At 46.6% G+C, this 16,318-nt stretch overlaps 8 protein-coding genes across 9 annotated transcripts; 3 read left to right on the forward strand and 5 right to left on the reverse strand.

The window, feature by feature from the left end:
- Positions 1 to 9: 9 nt before the first annotated feature.
- LOC111066424 (esterase GA18864) lies at positions 10 to 1,120 on the forward strand. The gene is made up of 2 exons (XM_022355026.2): positions 10 to 570; positions 635 to 1,120. Exons 1-2 carry the CDS (start codon positions 30 to 32, stop codon positions 1,048 to 1,050), a joined length of 957 nt encoding a protein of 318 aa, XP_022210718.2. The 5' UTR covers positions 10 to 29; the 3' UTR covers positions 1,051 to 1,120.
- A 45-nt stretch (positions 1,121 to 1,165) lies between these two features.
- On the reverse strand, positions 1,166 to 3,251 carry LOC111066427 (elongin-B). Its single transcript, XM_022355031.2, has 4 exons — positions 2,754 to 3,251; positions 2,382 to 2,475; positions 2,105 to 2,249; positions 1,166 to 1,916 (listed from the first exon to the last, which is right to left on the reverse strand). Exons 1-4 carry the CDS (start codon positions 2,754 to 2,756, stop codon positions 1,802 to 1,804), a joined length of 357 nt encoding a protein of 118 aa, XP_022210723.1. The 5' UTR covers positions 2,757 to 3,251; the 3' UTR covers positions 1,166 to 1,801.
- An 82-nt stretch (positions 3,252 to 3,333) lies between these two features.
- On the forward strand, positions 3,334 to 4,017 carry LOC111066428 (signal recognition particle 14 kDa protein). Its single transcript, XM_022355032.2, has 4 exons — positions 3,334 to 3,441; positions 3,501 to 3,573; positions 3,631 to 3,731; positions 3,797 to 4,017. Exons 1-4 carry the CDS (start codon positions 3,418 to 3,420, stop codon positions 3,926 to 3,928), a joined length of 330 nt encoding a protein of 109 aa, XP_022210724.1. The 5' UTR covers positions 3,334 to 3,417; the 3' UTR covers positions 3,929 to 4,017.
- Positions 4,018 to 4,415: 398 nt separating this feature from the next.
- Positions 4,416 to 4,825, reverse strand: LOC111066426. The gene is made up of 2 exons (XM_022355030.2): positions 4,703 to 4,825; positions 4,416 to 4,650 (listed from the first exon to the last, which is right to left on the reverse strand). The coding sequence occupies exons 1-2, from the start codon at positions 4,769 to 4,771 to the stop codon at positions 4,444 to 4,446; spliced, it is 276 nt and encodes a 91-aa protein (XP_022210722.2). The 5' UTR covers positions 4,772 to 4,825; the 3' UTR covers positions 4,416 to 4,443.
- A 1,077-nt stretch (positions 4,826 to 5,902) lies between these two features.
- LOC111066444 lies at positions 5,903 to 9,052 on the reverse strand. The gene is made up of 7 exons (XM_022355071.2): positions 8,642 to 9,052; positions 8,423 to 8,571; positions 7,030 to 7,924; positions 6,845 to 6,964; positions 6,612 to 6,776; positions 6,433 to 6,541; positions 5,903 to 6,368 (listed from the first exon to the last, which is right to left on the reverse strand). Exons 1-7 carry the CDS (start codon positions 8,700 to 8,702, stop codon positions 6,125 to 6,127), a joined length of 1,743 nt encoding a protein of 580 aa, XP_022210763.2. The 5' UTR covers positions 8,703 to 9,052; the 3' UTR covers positions 5,903 to 6,124.
- Positions 9,053 to 9,174: 122 nt separating this feature from the next.
- Positions 9,175 to 11,178, reverse strand: LOC111066445 (septin-2). The gene is made up of 2 exons (XM_022355072.2): positions 10,946 to 11,178; positions 9,175 to 10,518 (listed from the first exon to the last, which is right to left on the reverse strand). Exons 1-2 carry the CDS (start codon positions 11,091 to 11,093, stop codon positions 9,407 to 9,409), a joined length of 1,260 nt encoding a protein of 419 aa, XP_022210764.1. The 5' UTR covers positions 11,094 to 11,178; the 3' UTR covers positions 9,175 to 9,406.
- A 1,106-nt stretch (positions 11,179 to 12,284) lies between these two features.
- LOC111066451 (signal recognition particle subunit SRP72) lies at positions 12,285 to 14,538 on the forward strand. The gene is made up of 3 exons (XM_022355088.2): positions 12,285 to 12,498; positions 12,563 to 14,285; positions 14,357 to 14,538. Exons 1-3 carry the CDS (start codon positions 12,387 to 12,389, stop codon positions 14,484 to 14,486), a joined length of 1,965 nt encoding a protein of 654 aa, XP_022210780.1. The 5' UTR covers positions 12,285 to 12,386; the 3' UTR covers positions 14,487 to 14,538.
- LOC111066452 (tRNA pseudouridine synthase A) lies at positions 14,481 to 16,144 on the reverse strand. Of its 2 annotated transcripts, none has more exons than XM_022355089.2 (4): positions 16,031 to 16,144; positions 15,472 to 15,969; positions 15,145 to 15,415; positions 14,481 to 15,080 (listed from the first exon to the last, which is right to left on the reverse strand). In XM_022355089.2, exons 1-4 carry the CDS (start codon positions 16,068 to 16,070, stop codon positions 14,558 to 14,560), a joined length of 1,332 nt encoding a protein of 443 aa, XP_022210781.2. In that variant the 5' UTR covers positions 16,071 to 16,144; the 3' UTR covers positions 14,481 to 14,557. The 2 variants fall into 2 exon arrangements, with proteins under 2 accessions (XP_022210781.2, XP_022210782.2); XM_022355090.2 differs by having other exon boundaries at positions 16,035 to 16,136.
- Between the last annotated feature and the right edge of the window lie 174 nt (positions 16,145 to 16,318).

The raw sequence follows: 16,318 nt of genomic DNA on the forward strand, positions 1-16,318 counted from the left end.
TAGTATATCGGATAACAGAGAGTTGCCACATGATAATGCCACAGCTGGTTAACCTGAAATTTATTATTTGCGAGGCTTTTTTGTTAATAAAACCCAAGATAAACGGACTGCTCAAGATGACCAACAATGATGCAGCAGTGGAGGCGCCCAGTTCCAGTCGTGCCAGCTCCAGTAAACAGCAACCGAAACTGGAAATCACCGAGAGAGTACGCGTCCTTTGCCTGCACGGATACCGCCAAGACGGCGATGCTTTCAAAAGCAAACTAGGATCATTCCGAAAATTTGCATCAAAATATGCCGAATTTGTATTCATCTCTGCGCCACACATTGCAGCACCGCTAGAGTCTGCTGCCGAGCCGCTTCCGGTTCCCGAGCAACGCAGTTGGTGGGCCAACAAAGATGATGGCACGTTCAAGGGCACGAACAAAGGAGGACCGGCTTTTGGCTTCCAGGAGAGTCTGCGCCTTGTGGAAGAGGCCTGGAAGACGCAAGGGCCATTCCAAGGACTCCTTGGATTTTCCCAGGGTGCCTGCTTCGTGGGTTTGATATGCGGTCTGGCCAAAAAAAAGTGTAAGTAGATTTTGATCGGATTAACTCGGTTGTTGGTTAATGTCAATTGGGACCTCCCTTCTAGTGACCTCCATCCGGCCTGAGTTTGCGGTGCTTTCCTCGGGCTTTGTGTCCGGCAGCCTGGTACATATGAGCGCCTACGAGGAGCCCATCAGCATCCCCACCCTCCATATCTATGGCCTAACCGATGAAATCATACCCAAAGACATGAGCGCTGCGCTGGCCTCACACTTCAAGAACGTCGAGGTCTTGGAGCACAGCGGCGGCCACTACTTTCCGGCCACGGCGCAGCAGAAGCAAACGTACATCAACTTCTTTCAAGACCGACTGCAGGAGTACTTGGAGAATTTGGAGCTGCAGCAGAGCAGCAGTGTCTCGTTCATCGAGAGCGGGGCAGAGGACGACGACGGCGATGCCAATGATGCTGAGGTGGCTGCTGCAACGGCGGCCGCTGGCTCGGATTTGGGCGATAGTGATTAGCTGATTTGTTTCTTTCTTCGTTTTTTTTTAATAATAATTAAATCTTATTATTACAAAAATAATAATTTGATTATAAACTATAATAAAATAGTTAGGATCCCAATAATTTTGTTGAAATATTCACCGCTTTTCACTGCTTTTCTGACTCCGTAGGATCGAGGATTGAGGATTGTAATAGCATTTTTTTATGACTTTCGTGTATTTTTTTTTCTTCAACAAATTCGTATAAATTCCATAAAAAAAGAAACAAATAAATTGTGGATAAAGGTTAAAGCCGATAATTTTAAATCCCATTCCAAAGTACAATTAATTTTGTATTAGAATCAAATTGTTCCTTGCTAAAAAGAAAACAACGAACAAAAATGCATATTTAGCTATTGTGGCTGCAGATGTTGGTTGTGTTCTTGTTGTTAATGCGGTTTCTTTAGATATTTGACCAGGCAGAGAGAGAGAGAGAGTAAAAATCGTAGTACAATTCGAAACATATTGCATTGCATCGAGCGTTGACTCTTCGGTTCTGTTTTGTTTTTGTTGTTTTTTGTATATTTGTATGGGACAAGCGAGAGCCACAGCGTAGATCTAGATCTGATAGTAGATCCCCCAATTTGTTTGTGGTGTGAAGACAAGTTATATCCCTCGCATGCAACGGATAGCAGGGGGGATAGCTGCTCTCAATGTCTGCCTGTTACTGTTGATGCTGCTACTGTTGCTGCTTCTCATGATGGATGTTATTTATGGTTTGGATTCTATTTTATGCAACTGCCTCCTGTCCGTTTGAGGCTTCCTGGTTTTTCATCACTTCGGGTAAGTCGGGCGGTGCTGAGTATGGTGTCATATCGAGTGTCTCAAAGTCGCCCATATCGTTTCTAAAAAAAAAATAAAATATATTCTTCCATCAGAACCAGCTCGTAATCCATTAATCAATCTATGCATCCGCAACCCATTGATTCGATTTCGAATGAGTCTCGAATGGGGGGGAGGGACACGTGCACAGACAGCTGATAACCTGCTTATCAGCGACTCGAGCGAGCGAGCGAGCGCGCGAGCTCCCTACCTGAATGTCAAGCCCAGCTGCGCTGGGGACTGTGCCTTCGCCGTGGAGACTGTCACACCGTAGTCCTGCAACGTGCTGTCATCGTCCATTATGTCGTTGTCCTGATTGTATAGCCGCTGATCGACGACTTGTACTTTCAGAATACCTAAAATACCAATCAAATTACTTAATAATCAATTTTTGTTTTCATGCAAAAAAAATATATAAAAAATCTACGAACAAATCGCCGCTCTATAAATAGGAACAAACAAGAATACACCGACACACGCTCGCTCACCTTCAATCATACGTTTCAGCTCGGCAACGGTCGTGTTCTCCTTGGCATCCGTGAAAATCGTCGTCTTCTGCCTTCTGATCATGAGGAACACGTCCTGCAAAGGGAGGATGGTGGTGGGTTAGCAAAAGGTTCGTTCGGTCAAAGTTCAGTGAATCAACCAGCGGCAGCGACGACGACGACGACGACGGCGGCAGCGCTAGGCACGGCACTTTTGTATGTCACGATTATTCACCAGGCACGTCCGCGTGTGCGTGTGTTTGCGTGAGCGTGTGTGCGTGCGTGTATATATGTATATGATGCGCCGAGACTGCCGAAATCGTCGTCGTCCTGCAGCTGCTCAAGGGCCGGGGCCGGCTTTGGGGGCACGCTCACCATGTTGCCAAAAGTTTGTTTTGTTAGTTGCCTTTTGTTTACTACTGCGAGCGCTCGAAGGTTACTACCACTACGTTGTTGTTGCTGCTGCTGCTGATGTTTTTGGCGCTGGCCGATGCTGCTGGTGGCGTGGGCGGCACTTCCTTTGGCGGCTTTCGATCGGCTGGATTTTATCTATTATGCTTACACCACCGTTCGCAGAGCGCTGCTGCAACAATCTCTCGATCCTGGCGGTGGAAGTGTTAGTCCAGTGTGTCCTAATTGTCCGACGTGCAACAGCTTTCCGCTCTATCCCCGCACTTGTAAGTTTTCGTAGTTTTTACGATTTTTTCAGGCCCGTTCCGTTCCTCCTTCTGCTTTCTCAACCAATAATTTGGCGGTGCTGCCACCCCGGTTCAAGTGTGAGCTCACGCCCTGGTCAAACAATTAAACAGCGAGTACTTTTCGTGGAATGCTGATAAATAATTAATACACAGCCGGTTTTATTAAAATGCCGCTTGTACCGTTTGTCCCAGAAAATTTCAGTTATTTAATCTGTCACTGTTCTGTTGAAATAATTTTAATTTCGTATTGCTGTAGCCCTGGTTCACCGCAAAAAAGGAACTAAAAAATACCAAAACAACTGTCAGTGTCACTTTCTCATTCCTGCTTGTTGCCACGAAATATGGTTCTGCTCGACAATTCGAACGTAATATGAAATGCTACTGGAAAACCATACGAAACGACTAACAAACAACTTGCTTACAGTTCATACTCCGCCTGGAGAAGATTGCCAATGCGGCCAAGAAAGACTCGTCGTTTACGGTAACGTTCAAACGCTGTAAGTATTGCACACCTGCGAATAATATGAATTGCTAATTCCCATTATCACTTCCAGACGATGGCAACAACAAGCCCGTGCCCAGAGCTGGAAGGCCACCGCTACCCAAGCCAGATGTCTACATGTGTCTGGTGCGAGCCCAGTGCAAGTCGCAAAAGGTAAACACAATAAAGTTCGTAAAATATCGGCGTCCATTGACACAAATCTCATGCTTTCTCGACAGATTTCCACAGTTGTGCGCCAGGAGGATGTGCCCACCATGATGGGCATGTACTCGCAGTTCATGAAGAGCAAAATGGACGGCCTGAAGCGTGTGAAGAAAGTGAAAAGCAAGGCCAAAGCGGCCAAGGGATAGTTGGGGCTATGTTTTTAATTCGGGGCTTAGGTAAAGAATTTAGTTGCCTGTTTGCCAGGCTATTCGTTTTAAATGCATTTTCATCTGTATTTTCTTGCGTTTGTTATTGAACTATAATTGTATGGGTCGTCCGCCCATTGGACGCGCGTAAAGATCCTTTTGGACGCACAAATCTAGCAGCCACTTGGGCAATTTTTGTTGCCTGAGCCCGTAGATGTGATTTGGTCTTATCAGCTGTACCAAGGCATAGAGATCTTCGTGGATGGGTTGTTCATCTCCCAGCAGCAAGTCGTCAACGTAAACGATGTCAATGGGTTCGGCGAGGACACGACGAAGTGATGGACAGGCCAGACAACCAGAGAATTCATCCACAATTAGCGCCCTGGTGTATCCATCTGCAATTGGAGTCTGTTGTAATGGGTACTGTGAGGCAACAATGTACAGGATATACTCACTCTCTATGCAGTGCATGGCCGTATTTATCCCGTACTTGTTTTTTCCTGCTGGAAACAGCGTCAAGGTGATCTTCGTTTGATCGTAGAGCACTTAGTCGGTTTGTTGGGAGCTATAACTTGATGAGTACAGTTTTTGTAAATCTCTTTAGTGTCTGGTAAACGCAGCCGAAGCATATTCTCCTCGGACCCAATGATGCACTTGCACCACTTGGTGGGCACTTCGTGCTTTTTGAAGGCGACCGACGTCAAGAGAAGGGCTCCGTTGTGCTAAAGTGCACAGTGTGAGAATAAATATGGCTAATGGATTGGAATTACTTACCTGCTCGAAGGGCCCATACTTTTTCTGGGCATCTAGAATTAGGGGCTGTCCAATATCATTCAAAAACATATTTGTATATGTCTATATATATATATATATATACCGCCAGACTCGCCGGTAGAGGTGTCAAACCATCGAGGGCACTATCGATAGTATCGATATTTTACTGCTAGCCTCTACTATCGATGGTTTTGCAACTATCATGATAGTATCGAGCTACAGTACAGTAGTTGCGCTTTTGATATGTTTGGATTGGCTGCTATAAAATACGAAGACACATTTGTAAACAAATCGACAGGTGGCATCTAATTTTTACAATGGACAAGTTCCTAAAAGGTTTCAATGGTTTTTTAATAATTATTTGAGCCCGATACTATTACGATAGTATCGATTGTTTTTTCAAAACATTCAAAACTATCGATGGCTCAACTATCAATCGTTTGAAAGCTCTAATGGGACAATGGCACCCTCAGCACTAAAAATATAAGTTAGGATACACTTATCCAATTATCCACTATTATCCCTATTAATAAAATTGCTACCAGATTTGCTAATATTAAGTAATCCCATTGATTGGATCTTACATAAAATATGATTTAACTACACATTTGCTACACGGCAACTACAAGTACTTATCGATATAGAGACATATTGGCCATCTCCCATTCCAATCGAGTTTGAATTATACAATTCATTTAAAAAAAACTCGAGTTTTCGATTTGTGTTTAATAGCATTTATCTTTATAAGTATACGGGTTTCGTTAAACATACATACTGTTTTTCTCTATTATCTATCACAATGAATATTTGTGTACGCGAGTTTCAATGTGTGTGAAATGCGTGAGTTGTGTGTGACTTTGTTATAGAATTTTGATCACGTTACATATTGGAGAACAATCAAATTGACTTATGCTAGCAATAAACTCGTTTGTTTACGAACAACTTTATATGCATAAATGTAATGTATAAATCATTTTCCATTTTTCAGTTTTGCTGTTGGAACAAAGACAGTCTCTTGTGCAATATATCCGAAGGATTTTCGGCTGCACACCCGATATTGCGATTGTAATTATTACTCGACATTTGGCCATTAATGAGCAAGTGTGTGTGTGTGTGTGTGCGTAAATGTTGACAGGGATGAGGGAAGGGATGCTTATATAGGAAAGGAATAGATGAAAACATACAGAAAGGCTCCACTCCTACAATCATCTGAATACATTTACATATAGATTCCACCATAATTCACCGTGTGTGAATGGCGTGTGTTGATACAATAAGAAAATGACTAAAAGCACAAGAACGTGCACATCAGAGATACATAACAAAAAATATATAACTTAAGAGTAGAAACTAAATTAAATTGATTAAATTGTATAGGTAACAATATATTCCAACCAAGCCGAACTGCTCCGACGGGCACGCTTAGTTGAAAGTGTTGTAGCGCAGATTGCTGTCCACATCCCCGACATTGCCACCAAAGCCGCCTGCCTGCGAATTGGTTGGCTCGTCGGCCATGAGATCTGTGCTGGACTGTGAGTGTCGGCGTGCGCCCCGCCATGCCCAAACATCGCGTATGCTGTCGATGAGGCGCTGCGAAAATGTCTTGTATTCCATATCCACCGACTGTGTGTCCCCAAAATTGAAGTCAGCCACTTCCACGGTGAAACTATGTAAAAAAATTATATGATTTAGTATCGCTTTCAGCGCTCCAAAGATGATTAAACACTCACCGATTCCGTCTCTGTATGTAGTACGAAACGCCAAAGACCACGAGAATAACGGCCATCAAAGTACAGGTAACTGGGACAACTACTACGGAAAGCTGAGACTGCTTCTGGGCTGCAAGTATCAAAGGTAGAAGAGGTCAACAAACTGCAGCGAGTGTAACGGAAGAAAAATGTATACATACCCTCGTACATGTTGATGGTAACCTGATTGACTGTCTGCGAGACCTCATTGCGTATGAAAAACAGTATGGTTTTGCTTTCGGAGAAGTAACGCTTGTAGCTAAACGCACACTTGTCATACACATCATAAATGGTGCACGTCTCATTGCCTGTGGCATTGTAGGGTGCTGCAAAGGGCGCAAAAGTTTTGTGTTTGTTTTTGTTTATTCAATGGTGCGGGAGCGCAGCCACTTACCATTGTAAACCTTCTCGCAGACATTGAATGGCGGCGAACCCTTGCAGCTGACATCTAGGCTAAGCACCTCCCAGTGCTGCAGCCAGTTCTTGCCGGTGGTACCAAAGCTTACAACCGGATCTGCAGCAGGAAAATGTATAGAATTTAATAAACGTTTTCTTTGAGGTCAGGATCAATAAACTCACCCTTGGACACAATGCGATGCTGGAAGTACCCATAGATCTTGCTCGCATCCTGGGCAATGATCTTTTTATCGACGCAATTGTAGGGCGGCTCCTCGCCTGGCACCACCCTGAGATGGGAGACCCTTCGTACACCCAGAGGATTCACCAGGGCCACAGATATGTTCGAAGGGGAACCGGAACCTGCTTTCGGCTGTTGCTCTTTCAGGGCGTTGGTTAAATTGAGTCCAAGCATGGCGGCATTGGCGTGCATGGCCTGGATTAAGTCGCGTTTGGCGCGCGTTGGTGTTGTGGGCTTGGGAGTTGTGCTGGTGGTTGTGGTCGTTGTGGCTGGAGTTGTTGTGCTAGAGGTTGTGGTGGTGGCAGGTGTTGTGCTAGTGGTCGTTGATGTTGTACTGGTGGTCGTTGATGTTGTAGTCGTCGTCGTGGTAGTAGTAGTAGTTGTAGTGGTCGTGGAAGGCGTTGGCTCGGGCGGCCAGTCCAGCGAAGCAACGACCAGAACCTCAATGTCATAGTACTGCTCAGCCTGCTGATATGTTGCCTGATAGTCCAGGGCTGTTGACATGCCTAGATATGTGCAATTTTGGAACCAGTAGGTCTGAATATGATAGCCCTTCTCCCGCAGAAACTCGACATCCGCTGGCCACAACGATAAGCTATGATTCACTGCCAGTTGCGTGGATACAAAGTCGTGCGGCTGCGACGCATTGCCCTGTATAAGCTCCAGCCTGCCGCCCAGAGTGTCATCCAACTTAATACTCGTTTTATTCTCGCCCACTGGTATCCAAAACAGATAGGACTTTTCAACCTTCACCTGCACGACACGCTGACCCTGTCGCATGTGCTCCTTGGTGTACTCCAGTGTCCAGTTGCTAATGGATTTGGTTGTTTCAATCTCCTGCAATAAAATAATACAATAGTTAGCTTCGCTTGAAATGCAAATTAATCAACAATAGGAGGGGAAAAGCGGGCCCGGCCCGGCTCGGTCCGCTTATAGAACAGCGTACCAGGCACGATCGGAAAAGCTGTCGTTTAAATAAAATTAGCATTAAATGCAATGACGCCATATCAATTGAAGCGAAGCCATGCTTCAATTTTAAAATTAGACCCGGGAAATTTCTATGACAATTAACCTGGGGGCGGGCATATGTAAACTTTCGCCAAGTGAACCGCATAGATGTTTGTTTTGGGCAGGTGAACGTGCTTTCTTTCGTGGCTTTATCAGGCATACACAAATGAGCGTACGCCCCACAGAAACAAACACACGAGCGACCGACATGGCTGCCGACAATCAGTTAAAACGAGACGCATATGCATTTTGCCATTCAAATTAATTATTAGTCATGCCAATGGGCCGAGAATTCTTTTGTTCCCCGGTGTGGATAGCTGTCGTTACCTTTTGATGGCCCGCATTGTCCTTCCAAATGAACTTGTAGGTTCCGTCGGGCGCTGGTTTGTCACCGTCGAACAGCGTGGCAGTCACGTTCACCGTGGATCCAATGAGCGCCTGGTCGGGTGCATCTATTAGAACCATGAAACATGTCACTGCAATTGGAGAAACATTAGTGTTTTGGGGCTTGCTAGTGGGTTATTGATTCCATGTCATGGCCCATACCTGTTTGCACAAAAGCGTAGAAAATCAACGTCGCTGTCAGTGTGTGGACTATGCGGGACATTTTCGCAATGTCTGTATTTCCCCCGTACCGTGTCGATGCTTAATGTGAAAAATCACTTGTGCTGCTGCTCCCTTGCCACCACCCCTTCGCCCATTCGATTATCGTAACAAACAAAAACTATCAAAAACAAACACAAAGAGGGAGGGTATACGATTTGCACGACGTTTACACCCACTTTTAACGCATATACTACACGCTGAACACGGCTAATTGCTTTGTATTTCGATCGAGACTTGCTTTCTTTTCCACTAGCTGCGCAGTGCAGCATTTGCAATAGCAGTTCTATTGCGTTTTTAGTTTGTTCTTACAAAATTCTGCAGGCTGCAGTGTGAAATGAGTGGCAAATAGCTGTTCGGAGTCTGGCAACTCTGCACACGCAGGGTTGATTTTTGGCCAGAAAAATTTATGGAGATGGCCGCACTGATTTATTGAATTTAAATTGTTAAACGATTGAAACGGGGTTTTGTTTTAGTTATGTTTAAAATACTAATTTTCGTTTTATTCGTTAGTTGTAAATAATCATATATGCCTGCGTACATATGTGTAGGTGTGTTTGTGTGTGTATATGTTAATATTTGAAGTAAACTTAATGGTACAAATGAAATACAACGAGATGAAAAAGCAATAATTACTTTGGGATAAGCAGACCGCACAAAATACTCAATACATTGCTTAGACGAGCAGACGACGGTTCGTCCGCACGCTTACTTCTTCTTGCTTTTGCCCAGCGTGAGCGTATGGTGGGCCGTGGCCAACTGCTGCTTGCGCCTCTGAAAATCAAGATAGTCCTCCTCGAGGGCCTTGCGCGACTCCTCCAGCTTTCGCTTCTCCTCGGCATGATCGCGCTTCAACTTCTCGAACTTGGCATGCAAGTCCTTCTCGCTATCCTTGAGCTCCGCCTCCTTCTCCTTGACCCGCTGCACAAACATCTGGCGCACCTCCTCCTCTTTGGACTGCAGCTCGGCCAGATGGTTTGAGCGCTTTGCCTCGAATGTCTGCTGAAACGATATCGGCTTGTTCTCGCTGTCCACATCGCTGAAGCCCATCTGCTCCAGGCGCTTTTGCCTGTACAGCTCGTAGTGTCGCGTGTGGGTCTTCTCCCGCATATCCTCCATGTTTGTGCGAATGAGCATCTCCCGCAGCTTGACAAAATCGCAATGGGTCTCGTTCTCCACCTGCACTGTGCCCCAGGGATACTGGCGGGCGCGTATCAACTTGTTGCCAACCTTGATGAACTCTGTGCTGCCCACGACGGCAAATGGAATGTGCGAATTCATGCTGGTGTTGGTCTCTGCCACCGTCTCGTCATCGGTGGGAAACTGATAGATATGCACCCCATTGGTGTTCAGCTCCTGGATGATCTTCGCCTTGAATCGCTGCAGTTCCACCTTCGAAATGGTGTCGGCCTTGGCAATGACCGGTATAATATTCACCTTGCTATCTAGCTTCTTCATGCACACCAAATCCAGCGACTTGAGGCCATGACCCGTCGGGCAGATGAAGTACAGGCATATATGGATGCGACTGTCGTGGCATGTGACCAGCGAACGTTTGATTTTCAGCTCCTCCTGCAAATAGTTCTCAAACTGGGCGTCAATGTAGTCGACGACCGCCTTGAACGAATCATCCTTATTGATCTGATCGCCATAGCCCACAGTATCGCAAATGGTCAGCTTGAGGCGCACATTGCTCTCCTGCAGCTCGTACGTGTGGGCCTTCAACTTCACGCTGGGCAGGGTGTGGGGACTGGGCGTCGACTCAAAGCTCGTGTTGAAGAGTGTGTCCATCAGTGTGGATTTGCCCAGACCAGTCTCGCCTGCATGGATAAAAGGGAAAGGGGTGAAAATGTGTATCGAAATCGTGCCATAAGTGAGCCTCAATTGGGCACTACACTGCCAGGCCCGGCATTGGTGTCAGGGTGAAATCTGTAGAAAGCAGCATTGAAAATCGATTGCTGGTAGGGCCCCTCTGCATGTTAATCATTTGTTGGCGTCCGTCTGCGCCAATTCCAATTCCAATTCATTATGTACACTTGTACGAGTGTGTATGCATGTACGTGAGTCATCTCATACAATATTTGGAATCCCTGCCTGTCCAATGCACTCCACTCCCAGCTCCACTTCAAACATACATACATACACACATGCATGTGTACACAAGTCCGTCTTGTCTTCGGTTGATTCACTGTGCCGCCGCATACACACACACTCACAGTGCATTCGTACATATATGGATATACACACCTATACACATGACGTTGAAAACGAATCCGTTCTGAACGCTCTTGTTGACCAATTGGTCAGGCAGGCTATCGAATCCCACATGGCCCGACTGCTTCAGAGTGCGTAAGTGCATCTCCTTTTTATTGACGAAATCCACTTCAGCAGACATTATGATCCCAAACTTCAAAAATACGTGAAACGTCGGTCAAAAATATTTCGAAGGCGTCGGCAGCAGCGTGACCGTGACGAGAACGATCAAAAATACCATCCGGCCAAAAAATAAATACCATTAAATACCATCTCATTTTCGAGAAATACCATTTAAATACCATACGATAACAAAATCTGGGCGACAAACGAGACTTAGCCCGCTTAACCCCCCTCTATTTAAGCAGATGAGCACCCTTTGTTAAACCGCGGAAAAGAATACTGTTTTTAAAGGCTCCTTGTAGCTATATCCTCCTATTTGCTTTCAAAACAAAAATGACAACCGACATCTTTCACCTGTAATGCGTAAAATATGTTAAAGTTACATAAATTTCGTGGGAATATTAAATACCCCCCTGGTTGACAATGGGCTAACGTTCTATTTTATTGATTGAAATCGTATTCCATAATTTTGGTATTCGATTTAATATTACTAGCTAGTTGGCCCTCTCAGCCCTAAACAAATAATTTTATCCGATAGATACATCAATTTTCTACAAGATTTAATGGTTTTCAGAACTTTTTTTCATTGGACTGTTTACATATTAAAGTTCAAACAAAAACGGCCAAAGCATAAAACGTAAATGTTGACTAAATGTGACGTCATTGTTGATGGTCAAGCAAGATTCTTCAATGCGTATGGACTTTTGTATACTTTATTTCCTTTTATTGATGTTAAATGTTTTGTTCCAAGCTCCATTGAAACATTATTTATTTTTATCCTAGATTGACATGTTTTTTACCTATATATGCACATGTTTGTGTTTTATAAATACATTTATCCCGGTTCTGATACCTATTATTGGAACCCTTGAGCTGCAAAATTTCGTTAATATCTTTCAAAACAGAGACTGAGATAAGAGACATGTAAGATACATGTGGCTAACACCACGAAAATAAGGGGAAAGCGCTCTCTTCACCTCGGAAAAGATAGAAAATTTTGAAAAACCACCAAGAATTGAGACCGAATAACGTCAGTATTTTTTGTGCGCTAATTGGAGTTTGGCGGTCATTTTGAAAAGTATATTATTGATTAAAAAAATATTAGTGATGCCATCGACTGCACAAGAGCTGGCAACGAATTTGTAGCTTGTTTTTTTTTTAGCCATTTTTGGCGTATCTCTGAAATTCGGGCAGCTGGCAACGCCGTCTTGCTGATGTGTCTTCTCGGCTGTCCAATCTGTCAAAAGCGAAAGTTCACAGTCCGCCAGGGTTAAATTAAATTTTGTACAACTGAATAACGTCCGAGGATAACATGTCGAAGGACGCGAATCCCAAGGAGGCGGTCATAAAGGCAGCCTACGCCGATGTGCACAAGTTTGGCAACAATCGCGAGTTCGACAAGGCCGTCAAGGCGGTGAATCGCAGTAAGTTTTCCCCCGCTGTTTTCAACGTGCTCGCTCCCATTGTTAATCTTGATCCCCTCTCAAGTCCTGGGTGTGGCCCCGGATGACCCCACGGCGCTCCACTGCAAGGTGGTCTGCCTGCTGCAGCTATCCAAGTTCGAGGAGGCGTACAAGTTTATTGAGAAGAATCGCCTGTCGTCGCTGGTGTTTGAGAAGTCGTACTGCGAGTACCGCCTGAACAAGCAGGCGCAGGCACTGAAGACCATTGACGATGCTGCTGGCGTTCAGCCGCTGCCGCCGAACCTCAAGGAGTTGCGCACGCAGATTTTGTATCGCCTGGAGCGGTACGATGAGTGCCTGGACTCGTACAGGGACATCATTAAGAACACCAGCGATGAGTACGAGGACGAGCGACGCACTAACCTCAGTGCCGTGGCAGCCAACTTGGCGTTGGACAAGAGCAAGGACATACCCGAGGTGCCGGAGGACACATACGAGCAGTACTTCAACAGCGCCTGCATCCAGTCCAATCGCCAGAAGTTTACGGATGCGGAACGCAAGCTGCGCACCAGCGAGAAGCTGTGCCGCGAGTTCCTCGAGGAGGAGGGCGCCTCGGAGGAGGAGATTCTCGAGGAAGTGGACGTTATACGCGTCCAGCTGGCCTACTGCCTGCAGCTGCAGGGCAAGATCAAGGAGGCCAGCACCATCTACGCAGAGTGTCTGCGTCACAAGCCCAAGGACGCGGCCCTGGTGGCGGTGGCCAGCAACAATGCTGTTGTTATCAACAAGGATCAGAATGTGTTCGATTCGAAGAAGAAGATACGCGCCGCCATGGCCGAGGCCTGCGAACCGAAGCTCACCTCCCGCCAGAAGCAGGTGATTGCCCTGAACAACTGCCTGCTGGCACTCTACACGAATGCCAGCGATCAGGTGCATCAGCTCAGCCAGAAGCTGGCCCAAACCTATCCGCACGTGGAGTTTGAGGCGCTGCTGATACGCTGCAGCCAGCTGGGCAAGGACAAGAAGCACAAGGAGGCCATCGATCAGCTGCAGAAGTTTGCGGCCGCCCATCAATCGCATCAGTTTGTCAGCAAGTTTGCCATCATTCAGTTGCAGCTGTTGCAGGGCAGTCGTCGGGATGCCATTGAGACGCTGCTGTCGCTGGGCGAGGCCAAGTACAAGCCTGGCATTGTCTCTGCCTTGGTCTCGCTCTATCTGGGCACGGACAACAAGCCGGCCGCCTCGGCCCTGCTCAAGTCCGCTGTGGACTGGTACAAGAAGAACAATGTCAGCAGCGGCGATCTGTCGGACATGTGGCGTCAGGCAGCCGAGTTCCATTTGCGCGGCGGTGCTTCCGAGACGGCAGCCAGTTCGTTGGAGGAGCTGCTGAAGCTCAATCCCAATGACATGAAGGTGCTGGCCCAGTTGGTCATTGCCTACGCGCAGTTCAATCCCAAGCGGGCGCTTGAAATTAGTCGGAAGCTGCCCACGCTGGAAACATTAACCACAGCCTCCGAAATCGATGCCCTGGAGGCGGCCAACTGGGTCATGTCCGCCAAGGCGGCCAAGAAGTCGGCCAATTCCAAGATCGAACCATCGCCGACCACTCCCGGGGATAAGAAGAAGAGCCACAATCGGAAGCGCAAGGGCAAGCTGCCCAAGAACTACAATGCCGAGGTGGCACCCGATCCGGAGAGATGGCTGCCAAAGTATGAGCGTACTGGATTCCGGAAGAAGCGTGGTGGTGCCCGTGGCAAGGACGTTATCAAGGGCTCTCAGGGCATGGCCTCGGGCGCAGCCGATCAATAGTGAGTGGCGACTTTAGGGAGGATTCCAAAGAGTTTTTTTTTAAATTATTTTCCCCTTCGTTTCCTTTCAGCGACATGTCGAACCGCGTGAATATAACTAAGAATTCCCCCGTGACGCCCGTCTTTCAGGAGACTACCCCCGGGCCCAGGCAACAGCATCGCAAGGGCGGCCACAAGAAGAAGAAGGGCGGACGCTTCTAAGCCTACGAAATGCCTTTTTATTCAAAACACTAATTAAACAAAACTGTTTTACATAATCCCAAGGCTGATGATTACTCATCGTTGTCGTCCTCTGCCTTGCTGGACTTTCCACCCGCCGCTACCGGCGGTGGTTCATCCTTGCGCGTATCGTACGAATGGAAGTGCAGTGTGCCTATCCAGTCGAGCATGTTGCGCTGCTCGGCTTCTGTTTTGTAAATCTGACTAAAGATCTGACGCTCAACGAAGGCCTGAACCTGCGTCTCCTGCGCCTCCCACGTCAGCGGATTGTGTATGCCATCCTTGCCATAGCGTTCGTTATAGCGCTCGTAGTGAACAGTGTCCAGGACTAGGCCCAGGCCAGGAGCCATGGGCAGATCCAGTCGTTCCTCTGTCAGCGCCCTCTCCAGTGTGACGGCCGTCGTGTTGCCCCGCACAATGGCAATGGCCAGGCCAACCATTTTCCTGATTTGATGCAACATGAAGCTCTGGCCTTTCACCTTTAGCGTGACAAACTCCACACCCTGTGGACTTTGAAAGGGCTCGCTGCTTGTAAAGCCCATGATGAAGCGCTTGGCTGATGGGTCCAAAAAGTTTCTATACGAAAAATATACATAAATAATTCATTGTGATGGGAAGATGATTTAAGCTGCGGGCTAACTTTTTGCTGGTGAAATTGTGAAAGTTTTTCGTGCCTTCGTAGAGCTTCAGCGTCTCCTTCACCTTATCGAACAGCTCTGCGGTTATACGAAACGTATCCTGGTCGCTTTCCGCCTCGCAGGAGGCAAAGGCCACTGTGGGCAATGTGTACGTGTAGGTTCGAGCATTGCACTGATCCTTGGCATTGAAGCCCTTGGTTACGCGCTCCACACCAAACAAACGGATCTGCTCAGGTAGATCGGCATTGAAGGCCTCCAAGTCCAGCTCCTCGGCTGAACAAAAGTTGATTAGTATTTCAGACAGGCTGCAGAAAGTCCATGGCACTTACGCAGCTTGACAGAGCAGATCTGACGGGCAGCCGACACACCTTTGTCGGTGCGGGCGGCACGCTGAAAGCAGGCAATCTGCGCCTGGTCGTAACTGTCCTCCGTTATCCATTTGTGCTTCAGCATGGCCTTGAACAGCTCCTCCTCAATGGTCTGCATGCCCGGATTACGCTGCATTCCATAGTAGTTGGCACCGCAGTAGCTCAAAAGTATGGCACTTTTCTTTCGCTTTATACGATCGGCGGGATCGAAGGGGGCGCGTTTGGTGCCGTTTGCCGCCTCTTCATCGTCTTGCGTCTTCCAGTCCACCCACTTTTTGCGCTTTAAATTCCTTTTGATGCGGTTCGTATCCTTCACAGCCTCATCCTCAACAGCTTTGGCTGCCCTTCTGGCCGCATTATCCAGATCCAGCTTGTCCAGGGCCTCTGACATGGCGGCAGCAAACGATTTGTAGCGATGGCAATGTTTGCTTTCAGTCAGCAACAGTGTTTTCAGGCGAACTACAAGTGAATGAGATCTTGATTAAGAGCTTGCTTAATTCACTGTTTAATAGTAATTAACCTGCCTTCGTGTAGCTGCTCAATATATGGCTAAACAACATTAAATTAAGAGAAGACTGAATCTGCAGTGGAACCAAAAAAAACCCCCGCACGTGTATGGCTTTTCTTCTTCGTTTTGCGGGAACAGCTGTTGCAAGAAAAAATCATGTATCATTAGGAATGAATAACTAAGGTGGCACACATATCTAATTAGCTCTATAAAAATTGCTTTGCCGCTCAATTATCGCTTAAATCATAATTTAATTAATATTTTAAAATATTCGCCAGTGTGGCCGTTTGTTCAGCAGCC

The sequence above is a fragment of the Drosophila obscura genome, unplaced genomic scaffold (genome assembly GCF_018151105.1).
Source record: "Drosophila obscura isolate BZ-5 IFL unplaced genomic scaffold, ASM1815110v1 contig_150, whole genome shotgun sequence".
Taxonomy (NCBI): domain Eukaryota; kingdom Metazoa; phylum Arthropoda; class Insecta; order Diptera; family Drosophilidae; genus Drosophila; species Drosophila obscura.

Coding starts and splice junctions, on each gene's coding strand:
- LOC111066426 (XM_022355030.2), bottom strand. CDS start 4,771: ATGTTTTTGAATGATATTGGACAGCCCCTAATTCTAGATGCCCAGAAA. Junction 4,651..4,702: donor AGTATGGGCCCTTCGAGCAG/GTAAGTAATTCC, acceptor TGTGCACTTTAG/CACAACGGAGCCCTTCTCTT.
- LOC111066424 (XM_022355026.2), top strand. CDS start 30: ATGATAATGCCACAGCTGGTTAACCTGAAATTTATTATTTGCGAGGCT. Junction 571..634: donor CGGTCTGGCCAAAAAAAAGT/GTAAGTAGATTT, acceptor CCTCCCTTCTAG/TGACCTCCATCCGGCCTGAG.
- LOC111066428 (XM_022355032.2), top strand. CDS start 3,418: ATGGTTCTGCTCGACAATTCGAAC. Junction 3,442..3,500: donor TTCTGCTCGACAATTCGAAC/GTAATATGAAAT, acceptor ACTTGCTTACAG/TTCATACTCCGCCTGGAGAA. Junction 3,574..3,630: donor TACGGTAACGTTCAAACGCT/GTAAGTATTGCA, acceptor TATCACTTCCAG/ACGATGGCAACAACAAGCCC.
- LOC111066445 (XM_022355072.2), bottom strand. CDS start 11,093: ATGTCTGCTGAAGTGGATTTCGTCAATAAAAAGGAGATGCACTTACGC. Junction 10,519..10,945: donor TTTCAACGTCATGTGTATAG/GTGTGTATATCC, acceptor TTATCCATGCAG/GCGAGACTGGTCTGGGCAAA.
- LOC111066451 (XM_022355088.2), top strand. CDS start 12,387: ATGTCGAAGGACGCGAATCCCAAGGAGGCGGTCATAAAGGCAGCCTAC. Junction 12,499..12,562: donor CGTCAAGGCGGTGAATCGCA/GTAAGTTTTCCC, acceptor TCCCCTCTCAAG/TCCTGGGTGTGGCCCCGGAT. Junction 14,286..14,356: donor TCGGGCGCAGCCGATCAATA/GTGAGTGGCGAC, acceptor GTTTCCTTTCAG/CGACATGTCGAACCGCGTGA.
- LOC111066452 (XM_022355089.2), bottom strand. CDS start 16,070: ATGTTGTTTAGCCATATATTGAGCAGCTACACGAAGGCAG. Junction 15,416..15,471: donor GATCTGCTCTGTCAAGCTGC/GTAAGTGCCATG, acceptor ACTTTTGTTCAG/CCGAGGAGCTGGACTTGGAG. Junction 15,081..15,144: donor CACAATTTCACCAGCAAAAA/GTTAGCCCGCAG, acceptor TTTTTCGTATAG/AAACTTTTTGGACCCATCAG.
- LOC111066444 (XM_022355071.2), bottom strand. CDS start 8,702: ATGTCCCGCATAGTCCACACACTGACAGCGACGTTGATTTTCTACGCT. Junction 7,925..8,422: donor ACAATGCGGGCCATCAAAAG/GTAACGACAGCT, acceptor ATTTTATTGCAG/GAGATTGAAACAACCAAATC. Junction 6,777..6,844: donor CTGCGAGAAGGTTTACAATG/GTAAGTGGCTGC, acceptor CGCCCTTTGCAG/CACCCTACAATGCCACAGGC.
- LOC111066427 (XM_022355031.2), bottom strand. Junction 2,250..2,381: donor GCTGAAACGTATGATTGAAG/GTGAGCGAGCGT, acceptor TTGGTATTTTAG/GTATTCTGAAAGTACAAGTC. Junction 1,917..2,104: donor CAGCTGGGCTTGACATTCAG/GTAGGGAGCTCG, acceptor TTTTTTTTTTAG/AAACGATATGGGCGACTTTG.